A 15,015-nucleotide genomic window follows, 5' to 3' on the forward strand; every position below is an offset into this window, starting at 1 on the left:
TGCTAACATAAACAAACCAAAAAGTTCCAGTCTACACTTCAAAAGTTCCCATGGAAATTACTTTTACAAGGCCCATTCAAACAAATGTTCAGACTTTTAAAATAATAAACAATAATAAGTAGTTTAGGGATTAACTATCTGCACTTAGAATCCCATTTAATTATTCTTTTTTCTGAATACTAATTAGTCTTCATTTTAAAAATGTGATTTTAAAATTATAATTGCTGCCCTACCTATCAGTCTTCTTTATCACTTGTCCATCATCACAGATGCATCAGTACGTACTGCATCTCCTTCCTCACAGCACAGCTCTCACAACAGGAGCAGACCCATGCTATATATTTAAATTCTCTTCTGGTGGGAACAGCAGCTATAGCCTATCAACAGAAGTACTGCTGGAAGCAGAGATTCACCTGCAGAATTTAAAGGACTGTGCATCAAACTGCCAAATAATATGAATGGAACAAAAATCTATACAAAAAAATATCCTAAATTCAGTTGTTTGCAAACTGTTTAGCTCTATGCATTAGTTAGGATATCTAGATTTACACAAACTTGCACTTCCAGCACAACGTGCACATTACCTGTTCTGTCCAAAGAAACCATTGTACACATTAAAATAATTGTGTTTTTTTTTACTCAGGCTACTTACATTAGTTAACTTCTTCAATGTACATACTGCCTGTATCTTTCCATCTTGCGGCAATATATATTACAATGCCCAGAAAGACAGATATGAGAAGAGCAATGCTGGCAGAGTTTAATTCTTTGTGCCTACCGTGTCCCCTCCACTACCAAAATCTTGCCATTTAAACCCAATAGAGGCACCTTTCTTAAGATCAATATAGCCTGCCTGTATATAAACAACAATTCAGTTTTCTACTGCTCTTGGTCAAAAATTGTTGTCTATGGGTGACCTTGCTCTGGAATCTCAAAAAGAGCAGTAAGGGATATGTACAAAGTTACCCTCTAATGGAGGGAAAGGGGAAAGAAGGGTACAAGTTTCGTTTCTAGTGACTGCAGACAGGTGTTGGATATAAAGCAAGAACATTTTCACATATGCTAGTTCCTTATTTATGAATAAAAAAGAAGGAAAAAAAACCCACAACACCTTTTTCATTTTATCTTTAAAAAAACAACACGTGAACTGCAACAATAACTATATCCTTTAATCCCATTCCAGTGAAAATTCTGGCTCAAACAACTACAAATAAACTTTTATAACAATTAATTTGCATGAAACAGAACAGGCTGAGAAGCAGGATTTCCTTTCTAGGGAAAGAAATCTGGTTTCAATCCAAATTGTATTGAAAGACATTCCCAAAATTTCTTACTAACCAGAAATTTTGAATTACATACAGACACTAAAACAGTGCAGCTGGAATGTCTTCAGTAGTTGCAAGTGAAAATTATGTTCTCTATTGTAACAAAGACACTGACAAGGATGTGAACTTCACTGACCAGCTGTGGGAACTGCAGGCCTTGGTGGTTCCCGACAGCCCACACTCAGAATGCCCCTGGGCCAGCAGGACCTGAGCCGCAGCCCCTCAGCAGGGAGCCAGCTGAGAGCAGCGCTTCCAGCCCTGCTGCTCTGCTACAGAGCAGGCCCTACACCCCTTCTTAAAGACTCTCATTCCCAGATTCACGTGACTTGGAGTTCTGGTTTGGAGGTCTGGCACATTTGGAAGTCTGCGTGTGGAACTCAAGAGTCCACCCACTCTTCATCCCATGGGCATTAGCGTTCTACAGCTTTCAGATTGAACTAATGTTAAAGATCTGTGAGGTAATCTCTAAATGGTTTATGTCTTTACCAGAAAAACTTCCTCCTCCCCTGTATTGGTGCACTGGTGATCAGAACAAGCTAGAATTGTTCTTACTGTACAGAGAAAAGAAAGAGTTTAAAGGACCTTCAATGAGAGTTTCCACTCATCTTTATTATATTTAATTTTAAAAGCAAAAAGAAATTTTAGAAAGCCAATAATCTGAAGCCTGTATTTTTTTTTTTTACTTGAAAGATAAATAATTTAAACTAAATCTTGTTTCAAATACATTACTAAAACACGTTTTTCTTCAAAATCATTTGTCACTAGTAATTTTTTAGTAAGACATATGGAACTCTTCTAGTTCTAAGTATCTTAAAAAGTAAGATTAGAATTACCTAGGAATAATATGTTTAAGTGAAATGCAAGAGAATATATACAGGCATTAAAAACTAAAATATTAATCACAGCATATTTTTAACACAAAAGAATTTTGCTTATGTTACAAGTAGACATTTTTACTGAAGTCCTATAAATACATTGAACTTAAGTACATTATATACATACAAATACCTAGGGCAATTCAGAGATTTCAAATGCAGGAAATAATTTGACAAGATGAAGTACTTGACAATAGTAGCGCAAGATGAGTTTGCCTCTGTCCTTTTCTTCCAGGATTTTTTTGAAATGAAATCAGTTTCTAGGAATAAGAGCCCAGGAGAAAAGAGGAGTGATGAAGTCTGAACCTAGAACTGCCACTTTCTGTCAGTTCAGAGTGTCTGATATGTAGGCTTTTACTCCAATATGCAAGAGTATTTGTCAAGTCTTCAGTAGCACATTTACGTAACTAGTTTTTCCCATGGTAAAATAGCTATCAAACTGGATTCACCACAAAAACATCTTAATTACTTCATAATAATTAATCACTTAATTCAGCATTTATTTGCAACAACTTTAAGTACTGCAGTGTTTATAGAACAAAGCAAGAGAAACATTAGAGCATATCCAGAGGAGGGCCTGAAAAATGATCCAAGAGATGGAACACCTCCCCTGTGAGGACAGGCTGAGAGAGCTCAGACTGTTCAGCCTGGAGAAGTGAGGGCTCAAGAAGAGACACTCAAGGTCAAGCTGGATAGGGCTCTGAGCAACGTGATTGAGCTGTGGTGTGGGTGTCCCTGTTCATTGCAAGGGAGTTAGACTAGATGACCTTCAAGGGTCTGTTCCAGCTCAAATAATTCTAGTATTCTATGATTCTAAGTTTGAGTTCAAATTTCTGTATGGCAGAAAAGAAACTAGATAGTCCAACAAGTTGTATTTATGCTAATATAACATCACAAATTACTTCTGGAGATACTAAAATGTTGCATAGAATCCTTTGCTTTTGTAACACATTATATTTCCACCTAGGATAGTGCTATTGGTGTTTAAATTTTCACTTGCTAATGGTTTCTTTTACTTAGTTCAAATCATTAATATGGTTGCCTACCTCTCGACAGTGAGGCATAGTGCCATGATGCTTAAGCTACCACTATCTCATCTACTGCCAATACCAGGAAAGTTAATGTTTTGGAAGACTATTAGCTGCAGCTGCTTATAGTGTTCTCAGATAAATTACTGTAGGGTATTTCCCTGCATCATGAGAGCACTTCAGTTTGGGTCACAATGAGTCAGCAAGAGGTCAAGTGTCTCCATGCTGCTCTATGCTGCACAAACCAGACATGTCTGTAATTTGTCTTTCTGAAAGAAACAAATCAGTGATCTGCTGCACTTCTATCTGGGACCTTATACTTGGAGTTTCAATTGTACCAAGGCATCTTCCTAAATTTTAAATTCTTTCTCAAGTACAAGTTTAAAAGAAGAACTCTAAGACTTCACTCTCACGCAACAGTTGAAAATCTGTCCTTTCTTGTCATAGCTTGTGAAACACAGTTACAAGAAACATCTGCTATTTCTGATCAAAACAGTAAAAACAAGATGAGAGCAGTCTTCCCTCCTTTCTTCAACAGGCTAGCTGACATGAAGAAGTACAAGCTAGAAAGATACAAAGCTTATTTTCTGCTGCTGCTAGTAATTCAGGGCAGCGCACTACAATGAAACAACTTCCTGGGCACTCACAACCTCTGACTGCCAAAGCAGATACTTATTTTCACCTCCCTGGCCTCTCTGCAACATGTGACAAATAACTTAGATGTACTGCCAGCTTGTCTAAGAAAGCAAGGTGACAAATGCGCAAGTCTGAACCATTTCTGGAGAGCAGTGAACCACCAGTTGAAGGACATTTCTTCACTACTAAACAACACCAGAGCTAATACAATTATTTGCTTTTCAACCACAAAGTGAATTGGTCAGATGACATGCTGCATTTTACATAAATCCCACAATGCAATTGGCAACAGATCTGTTATCAACTGATACTTTTTACCCAGAAGCTAATCTCATCTAAACCTGAGGTTAAATCCAGGAGTAAGAGAGGGTGCTGGACAGATTAAAATAATGCTTTGAAGAATCTGCATGAACATCAACACTAGCATACACCAATAACACACTGTAGAGATCCCCAAACCAGTGCAAAGTCTCTTGGTTCACAATGCACATGTGCAGGTACTACCTCAAACTCTAAAAACTGTTGCCTCAGGCTTAGGGTAACAGTCACCAGTTGGGCTTACCAGGCACAAGGAAATGAAAAACCCTATCAGAATAGGACATTGCACTATACATACCTCCGACTCTCAGAATATATGTAAAGCCTAGTCATGTGGCTCCACATACTGCTGAAATTCACTCAGATGTCATCTGCACCTGTCCTTCTACCACCATAGGCACTCCTTCTCATTTGATTTACCTGAAGAGAGACTATTTAAAACTAGAAAGGGTCACACACTGGGATGCAAGTTTGATAACCTGATCTGAATACAAATTATATCACTATCTGCCTATGAAAATGTCGTCAGTATCTGCATTAAGGAACTATATTAGAATCCTCTAGTGATTTTGTCATTTTCTTGTAAAACTCTGGGGTATACATCCACATGCTTCAGTTCTAGTTATATAACTGAGATATTAGTTCCTTTTATTACAAGATAGCATGATGATAAATCTCCAAATGCATACAGTAGTCTGGAATGAAAATATCCTAGACATTAATTAGAAATTAATTTAAAAGGCAGTTACTGTTCTGTACAAAAATCCTGTTGCAATGCAATGAATTCACACCAAGCATGCATTTTTTCTAGTTTAACTTCATAAACTGACCGCATTAAATGACAGAATGGTAACCTTACTTGATACTAAGACCATCAGCATGCAACGTTAATATGCGGCATCCATCATCAATACGTATTATCCACATAGAAAATACCCCCATTATTCAGAATGATCAGATCCTAAAAAAATGAGGAATCCAGGGGAAGATCAACAGTAAATTAGTAATCAAATGTATGTACTTGTCAGACGGTTCTCTGCTGGCAACTAGCTGCATAATAATAACAAAATGAACTGAGTCCTGAACCAAACCATATGATGGACAGGAGCTCCACTTAACCAAGAAATATAATAGAAAGGAGAACCCTAAAAAGAGTGGCTTCAGCATTATCTTCATACAAGAATGTTACAAAAAGAAAAACGTTGAAAACATGTCTGTTCTGTAATACTCTTCTCCATTTTGGAGGCATTTTTACTTTTATTAAACCAATAATAAAGTAAAATAAACTAGTTATTATGACAGAATGAATTGCAAATAAAGACCTTTGAGAACATGGAAGAATTTTTTATGATATATAAAATATATATAAATATATATATAAAGCATAGAATATTATATAATACTTTGCAATACTCCCCGCACTTAAAATGGTCAAGGTTCAAATGTTAAATCTTTACTACCTTTAAGCATTGTTCTTCCAGCTGATCCTCCGAAGATATTTAGAAGACCACTTCTTGCTCCTAATGATGTAGTTGCTTCTAGTAAAGCACCAGTTATATAGTTAGAGAGCGCAGTCCTCTGTAAAGTGGCACGGTACTGAGAGCAAGCACCTGTTGCACATGGTTTTACACATAAATCATCACCTTTGCATATACAGGCTGTATGTAAGGCTGGGAGTTTTCTCAAAAGATGAGGAAAGAATTCAAAGACGTCTTCTGCTCCTTCTTCCCTCACGGTATTGAGAATCTATGAGAAATGAAAAAGGATGAAGTTAGTCCGTTTGCTTAGGATAATAAACCAAATATCAAAAAAAAATCCAAACTAGCATGAGTTGATGTAAAGATCAACAGCCTCTATAAGAGGGTGCTATGTTCAATGCTACATTTATGCATTAAACCTAAAGTACCTAAGAATCTCGAACTAACTTACAGAGATTTTGAATTGGTTTTCTACACAGGCTATTTAAATAAGATGGCACTGTGGCTTTAAATCTACAGTTAACAGCATTCTACTGAAAACTGTTTCTAACGATCATGAATAGACAAAAAGAGCAGTACATCTGGTCAATATTTAAAATAAATAGTACACACAAAAGTATTTATAAGGCTATTAAATATCCTGTATTTTCAGTAAAGCTTTACAGATATCAGTAGCAGAAAAACAGATCCACTCAGGGGTTGCACTTTTTCTTGCCGAGTAGGGCGGGTTTTTGTAAACAGAAATGGTTTTAATCACTGTGAGCAATCATTCAAAATGTTCTGGTGTCATGTTCATTGCATTACTTCCAGCCTACGCACAGGTTCTCTATCTAATATTGGTTTAGTACTATTTTTCCAATATTTGTGCTAACACACTAATGAACTTCAGTCTGTGGCTTAGCAACTAAGTAATGTTTGCTTATTTAAGAGTCTAATGATCAAAGCAAGAATCTGGAAGAAATCTTCTCATTTAGTATACAAGGAGAGACTTGATTCTTTGCATTCTTTTATGTTGACTTATTAACATTAATAAATTTGTTTCAACTTCTGTGATTTATAATTGCATAGTGAAAACTACTAAACTAAAAAATTAACATAGGAAAGAGTCATTATATCTTACTTTGACAAAAGCCAAGAAAATTGATTTCAGAGTTTTTTTCCCCAGACACTCAGAGTATATGCATATAACTGACATCCTACATGATATCAGTGTTATTAAATAAGTTGGTTTTGTCTAAGATAGTTACTTTCACAGCCAATTTGTTATTACTGTAGGAAATCAAAATATATGCTTTTTGTGTCTTTACTTCTTAAATGTGCAAAGGAAGTAAATTGATGGTACAATGACTGCTTCTTGTGGTTCATGGCCTTTTTTTGCTACTCTTCCCCTCATATAAAGAAAATCCAGATAACCACTGGCATGGCAGGAAGCACATCCAGTTCTACACTGCAAGCATACACGAGCTTGGTTAAATGCTGAGACACTGTTTGCACAGTCTGGCCATGCTGTATGTCAGCAGCACCCATTATCCAAGGGAGACAGACCCAAGCCCAGAAAAAGGGGAGGTGAGCAGTCCCCAGCACACAGATCTCTACGAATGCATTTTCATCATATACTTGTGTGTCCCTGCCATTAGGTGGGGGGTCAACTGCCCACCTTCCACAAGGACCCTCTACAAAACACTATTAAATCCAAAAGTTGGGAAGTTTTTGGGTTTTTTATGTCATAAACAAGAAATGAAATAAAAGTCATAAAGTACTTGTCTCATCTTGGCTTTAATGTTTTTTATTAGCAACTTCTTGGGGACAATGGTGACTTTTGTTCAAATGTAGTAATTTATTAACTACTGATTTAAATCAATGATTTCAAAAAGAGAACTGATATTTATTAACAAAAATTAAAAAATATGTATTTTGCATGGTGCCTATGACTTATATAACTCAATTCCACTGGAAATATAGCATGTTTTGGGAACTTTTTGGCTCTCAGAAAGGACGTCACACACTTCCTCTTTTATTCAGAAAGAAAACCCACTGGTAAATGGTGAGTGTCTGCAGGGCACTGTGGCATGGCCATCTGTTATGGCCATTGACACCAACTGACACAGCTTTCCACAAGGTGCACCGCTGGACTTATACACAGATCATGAGCATGTCACATATAGTAGACGAAATCAGTCTTTTTAGCTTGTTTTAAAAAAATATTTAGTTTATGAAAATAATTTAACTTTTCAAAACCACAGTTACCTTCCAAAATATTTTTAAAATTGGGTTCTGCAACTTATAAAGGCATGTTTTGTTGCCTACACAACTGAAATTTCTTTCAGCTGCCAAAGCAAAGAAACCATTTGTTGACAGAAATAGGCGACAGTGTTTTGCTGGAGAGATTACACATAGAATAATGGTGTTAATCTCTATTGTATAAAAGTAGACTTCAGGGCACTAGCTGTCTCCAAAGACTCTGCGCTTCATGTAACATTTTCAAATAGTGTCTGTTTTGACGGGTCAAAGCTCTGCATGCAAAACTGCAACAAACAGACAAGGTTACAAAACTTATCTGCCATCAAATGAACAAAAACCATCAGAATAGGATAGATAGGTGGCATTTGGAAAAAGCCCTCACTAATATACTGCAACATTTGGTTAGCCCAGAAGTGGTCAGGCAGTTGGACTGAATGATCCTTGCAGGTCCCTTCCGACAGAACTATTCTACTCTATCCTATATGTATTTATCCTCAGGTAGCTGATAGAGAAAATCATCTTTCAGTGAGGTTGCACCAGACAATGGGGAAGCATAATTTTGCGCAGGAGACAAAGTTGATTTTAAACCAGGACTTAGGGCTCACCCTGCCAGATACAGTTATATTGACCTGTATCACTTATTTTCTCTACTGAAGAGTGATTACCTTAATTAACAATGAACACAAATCAAAAAGAGGAAAATGCAGCATTAAACTGACAGCCACTCCTCAAAAACACCCTCCTGCAATGGGTGCATTGTTCCTGGATCACTTGTGCCTTCTGTATTGAATTAAAGATTTCAAAGCCATCTGCAGTCTGAGGCCACCATACCTTACATACTTTACGTCAAGCTGTAATTCACAAGCAACTGAAGATAGAGTCTAGTATTAAAGTGTATTGTTAAACATACTTCAAGTTTCTTTTATTTAAAAAACATACTTTTAGATAGTGCAGAGTAGAGAACCGACTTAATTACAGGAAAGAGTTTAAGGATGAACTTTCTTCTCTGTACCTCTTTAATGATCACGTATGTAAATGATAACATTAGTATGTGACCATAACATCTCACGATTTACTTCAAAAAATAAAAGCAATACATGCTAACACTTTTTCTTTTTTCTTGATACTACACAGTACTTTTTAAATGGATGTGCTACAACAGATAATACTACTATAGCAGTATTCCAATGAAAGTATATTGTGGCTTTGATAAATGTTTACTTTCTTCTGTCTTTAAAGCTTAAAAAGAGATTTCAGTGATGAGTAAAAAGCACACAAAAATTACTTGCCGCATGAAATTTTCCACAAGAATACAGAAGAAAAACAAGCCCTCCAACTCAAAAAGGAAAACTAGCTTTAAAATAAGAATTAAATTCAAGCAGAGCTCCATCTCTTTGGCTTACAAACAAGTCCATATTTGGAAAATAAATGGAAACATAGGATCTGAACTTTCAGATGTTAATAATGTAGCTAATAAATCATCAGAATTTTACTTTAAGAAAACTCAGTTTTGCTTCCAGTAATTTAAAATGGTATCTGCAAGCTAACTTATTGATAACCTTCAGGCAATAACATTTCTTTACAGTGAGAGCAGACATATTTTGTTAAGATACTTTTCAAAAGTAACTATAAGAACAAGGAACTTAATGCTGGCCTTGACGTTTTTTTCTCTTACATTCTTTTCTTCTGAATAATCATCACTGCAATTGCAAATTGTTACCTCCTTTTCTCCACATACTGCTGTAGGTTTACTACATAAAAGTAGCAGAAACCTAAATACCACAAACATTCTTAGCCTTACAGTTTAATACAGATACTCCCCCACGCATACTGCTGTACTGGAAATATTGAATGTAGAAGCTCACAAAAATAATTGCTGTGATTTCTTACTTAAAGTTATACGTATCTTTTCCTGTTTATTTTAATGTTTTTGCTATTTTTCTTTTTGCATTTGTTTCTGCCTCAGGTTCTTAGCCTAGAACCTCAGGTGCATGTAATCAGTTTGACAAACATCTAGCAGCTGCTCATATGAACTCCAGAAACTGGAATTAACATTTCCATGTATTAGAAAACAGGCTGAATTTATCTAACTTTATCATTGCAATCAAGAATATGTTTGTCCAAAAAGCTCAGCATAAAGAACAGACATGGAAAATTACGCTTACTGCTATGATGCTACAAAGAAATAATAGAAAATGGTCCTCTAAGGAGGGGCTTAACAGCTCATCGCATTGTTTCTGATATGTACCCATGCAAAGTCTTTCTAAAAAACATTCATCAATATATCTGGAATGACCAAAATGAAGCACTGAAATGGAAGAGATATGTATACGTTTGGATAGAACTATGCTCCCAAGATCCGACTTCTTGGCCGCGTACTGAAGACTTACACTTAAAGTACTTTACCTACAGAATGGATGGAAGGGCTGCCTACAGTCCTTGTGCAGCATTCCTGCAACACGATTCCTTCTTTTACTATATGCTTGTAAAGACATTTTAAACACCTGCAAACCAGAATGGTACACTACAGCACAGCTGAAAGATCATTTAAATGTCTCCTCCAGAGACATTTACTCTCCTTACAGAGCAGGAGAGCCTAAACAGAATTAGTAACATAGGAATAGCTGCTCTTTTAAAATTCCTTCTGTTCCTAGAAAAAAAAATCATCAAAATGAATGAATTCTGACAGGGATTTTTCATTTTGGAATGGCAGGGTTTTCAGAAGAAAACTATTCCACGTCCAAGGACAATCCTATAAGCTTTTATATGTGTTTATTCTACAACAGCAGGACTCTATAGCAGATAGCAATCTGCTGTGGAAAAAAACCATTTGGGTCAGAAAGAAAAGAACACAAAGTGAAACTGGGTGGAGGGAAGAGTGGCTGAAAGAAATAAATATGATTACTAGAATGAGAACTTGTTCAGGATATAAAAAAAAAAAAAAGAGGCATTAATGCACTTGGTTGATACTTCAGTTTTATGTCTTCCAAAATTGCATGTCAACATTACACTCTGCTGCATTTATTTACTGAAGTTCAGAAAGGGCGATGCTGATGGTCTGATCATTTTCTGAAGAATCTTAGGTATTCCAACACTTACCTCATTCAGGTTATGACTATACCCACACTGATTAGCCCACAGTGTCTCAAGATCACTGCTCTTTCTCACTATCATCACCTTTTGAAATATGCTTTTGTTTTAATTGGGAAATTTCCTAATGAAATTTTCATTAATAAATTACTTTTCCTGACATTCTTACCTGCAAAAGCACTCACCCCATTAACCTCAATATACCATTCAAGATTATTCTGTCTAAAAAAGAGTGAGGCCATAGCCTAAGGAACATTTCTTGCAGCTACAAAAGCCATTTTGAACAAAATTATTTTTATATGCATCCCATGATCTACCTCACTTTCAGATCATTACTCACATTACTCTCCATACAGTACAATGCTAAGTCGTTAATGACTTGATTTTCACAGGTGATCGAACTGACAGCTGTCAGAGCTGAAGAAACACTGATGAAAGAAAGGTCTGCCATTGATTTGGGATTTAAAGTCAGATCGTGCCAACTCATACAGACTTCTAAGCCAATACAGAATCATTGCTGACGTTTTTCCTCAAAGTCATGCTTTCAAAAATGTTCTCTGCTATGCATAACTAGAAATGAATCACACCATTCTATGCAATCAGTTCTCTACATTTCATTTACAATTATCTTGTTTGTATAAAATACAGGTACAAAGACACAAGGCTGGCACTCTGTAGGCCAGCTCTGGAAAAGCGCTGCAGCTCTCTGACCTAAGATAACTCAAGACTAATTACTCCTTTCTCAGCACTGTGTTCACAAGAGATCCTGTTTCTGGGCATACCTACTTGCTAATGCTTATTTTGCTTCCAGTAAGAAAGAATCTAGTTACTATGCTTCCTTCATCAATTTCCTCTCTGTGCTTTCCTAATGCTCAGGCACTTCTGCAGATACATTTTTACCATAAGATTTGGTTAAGAAGACAGCAAAGAATCAGATTAGGTGTGGACAGATATTTGCAATGCCAAGGGCAAATAATAATAACAATAATAAAATAAAAATAAAAAAAATAAATAAAAGTTACAGGACAAAATATTTTATCATATTTTCCATTCTTACTGTTAAAGTCACCAAATAAAATTGCAAAATGTGTTTTATTTAGTTTATAAGAAAATGTAGATCAAGGGCATCTAAAAGCAAATATTCCACATGCAAATGCAAATTAATGAACATCTATAATATAATTCATTATAAATTTCCTCTGCAAAAGGTCCAATCTTTGGCAAAATTGCATAGAGAGGCAAATATTTTTTTCAGTGAACAAAATGGTGAGTTTATACTTTGGACAATTTTACACCATGTGCCTGTTTAGGCACAGTTTGTGCTATTACATATAATAGAGAGATGGTCAAAGGATTCCAGTTACAAAGTTATTCAAATGTAAAGAAAGTAAAAGCAGGAGACACTGAGTTAAAATGTGTATCACTGCCAATATTCCGCACCGGGAAATATCAAAAGACTGAGCATCCTCACCTGACTTTCATGGGAGAAAAACGATGAGGGTGCTACAGCTTTAGTAAGTGTGCTTTTCTGACTTACAGGAAGGAAGAAATCTGTTGTTAGTAGATTGTCTAGAATATGAAGCTGCTGATTAAATTATCAAAGATGAAAAAATATATTTAATACTCAGCGCATTTTCTATTACAATCCATTTTGTCCAGAATAGTATATGTATCTGTATTTCTCTCTATCATGTACTTACATTCTCAAAAAAATATATGTAAAGGCTCCATATCCCAGATACACAGCCACTTCAGAGCTAAAGAGCGTTACTGTGTTTGACAAAGATGCTGATGTTTCATTGCTGTGAACAATGAAACGACGACAGTACTACTCATTGATCTCATTCATATCAGCCACCATAGGATGCTTTCAGAAACTCTTTTGAGATTGAACTAATTTGAGCTGCTTTTTTAATTAGTTATTTTTCAGTGTTCAGAGTGAAAGTTAAACATTTAGACTGCTTATGCAGTACCTTCTTGCTGGCACTATGGCTTGTGACCAAACAAGCACTCATTAGAAGAGCTGATCAAATTTTTGGGTACACACCTCACACAGCTCTGGCATTGTACAAGACAGATAAGGCAAAAGATAAAAACTGTAATCAACTAAATTCCACTTTCAACTCACTATTCAAGATGTTTTGGATGACGACAAAAAAGTCATCTAGGAGCTCCAGTAGATTATACAGCCTATCACTGTTGGATGAGATTCATTAACTATCCCAAGCTGCTTTGATTTCCCATTTGTTATGACACATTGTTCCAGGGTTTCTTCCTAGATGTACTGCAGCAAATGCAGAAAAGCCCTGTAGAAGCAATTACAGCTGTGCGAGTTGGGATCAAGCTCAATAATTCCCACAAATCTTATCCCAAAATTTCACAGTCCATCCCTTTCTAGCAGGCAACATTCTTAAACTATTAACAACCATCTCAGATTTGTTTTTTTTAATGATTTTTAAGAGCCTTACATATCATGACACTTCTTCATACTCAACAGTTTTGGAAATGCATTTGAATTTCACCCTTCAGGGAAATACATGTGCTTGCGCACTGAACTGTTCAGAACATTAGGAGTTAACAGTATTCTCTACATCTTAACTTTTTCATATCTTGCTATCTCTATGCTTTTTCACATGGTGCCTAAACAGAGTATCTTGACTGCTGAGATGCTAATTTTCGTAATGGAAAAATTCCTTAAAATATCTCTGGACTGCTGAAATGCTGTTTTGTATCTGAAAAAATGTCTGGCATACAGTGCGATGGTACAATCTGAAAAGTATCTCATATCATACTGGGAATACTGTTGTCTCATCCAGAAGGGGGAAAAAAAAGACAAAAAAGACAACCTCACTCAAAGTGTCTTATACACACAGCAGTCAGTAACACAACTATATTGCCCAGCATTTGATAAATGCATTGCTCTACATAGGGTGACTCAGGTGTGTTCAGAGTGGTGTAGCTCACATGCATTGTTCATATTTGTCTGGGAGACTAAAAAGAAGAAAACCAGGAACAGCTCTGAGAACAGTAGAAAGACTGGGACAGATCTACTGAGCCAAAAGGAAATGCCCTCCCCAGGCAAAGCATGTATGGCTGACAGAGCAGGTGAGGGCAGCAGTGTCTGCAGAAGTCTCTTTATTCTTCTGAAGGAAAGAATGAAAATATCACAGGAGAGGAATAATGGCCTTCAGACTGACCTCCATCATAGGAATCAATGCTCACTCCAGCATATTCACAGCAAGTTCTAATTTACTCATGGCAAAGGACAGAATCCTGTTTTTCTAACAGTGACAAGTGTTACAGAGGAAGAGATGCCTTCCTTTGCTTTTTTGTATGAGCTTCCAGTTCTCACAATTTAGATGAAACACTGCAGTGGCCCATTTCCTTCATTCACCAGCCCAGCAACTGTCACGTGCACACCCTTGTTGCAATGTCTGTCCTCTAAGGCTTTTCAAACTATTTCTCTCTTCAGTGACTAAGAAATTGTAGACCTTCAGGTGAGAGCACAGGACACAGTACCATGCCATTGGGCAATAACGCTCACTTACTCAGCAGCAATTTTGCTGTGTATTAAATTTTACGCAGTGAGCTGCAACCAGGCAGTGCAGCACAGAAGAGCAGATGACACACATGGAAAGAGATGAGTTCATCCTGGTAATGCAGGGAGCAGTGCTGATGGCAGCTGGAAGGTTTCCAACAGTGAACGAGCACAGATGTGCTCAAATATTAAATATTCATTAACTGATGTTCTGTGAACTTTCTGCGGCTTCAATTGCCATTGAATGAATACGCATTGCCTCACCAGCCAATATTTCTTATGAATTGCATCCTGTCAAGAATGAGATCATTTCAAGTAGCAGAAATGACTTTAACAAAAGTGCAAACCTTGAACACAGCATTTATTAGAAGCTGTATCAGCCACCCCCTTTCGGTTCTGGTATGTCATCAATGCCATAGCAGTGAAATATTTTCATTCTTGATCACAAGAAAATGGTGCAGTTTTAACCCAAGTATATTTGAGAAT

The 15,015-nt window shown here is 36.5% G+C and overlaps 1 protein-coding gene across 7 annotated transcripts in view; it reads right to left on the bottom strand.

Annotated features, from left to right (window-relative positions):
* The window catches only part of PLCE1 (phospholipase C epsilon 1), a 149,407-nt gene that overhangs the window by 78,529 nt on the left and 55,863 nt on the right, over window positions 1-15,015 (bottom strand). For all 7 annotated transcript variants that reach the window (XM_085228939.1, XM_085228940.1, XM_085228937.1 and 4 more), the window contains one exon: window positions 5,643-5,928. In XM_085228939.1, the coding sequence (XP_085085065.1) occupies window positions 5,643-5,928 (286 nt within the window). The remainder of the gene's footprint in view (window positions 1-5,642; window positions 5,929-15,015) is intronic.

Source organism: Meleagris gallopavo, chromosome 8 (genome assembly GCF_905368555.1).
Source record: "Meleagris gallopavo chromosome 8, MGAL_WU_HG_1.1, whole genome shotgun sequence".
Classification (NCBI taxonomy): Eukaryota; Metazoa; Chordata; class Aves; order Galliformes; family Phasianidae; genus Meleagris; species Meleagris gallopavo.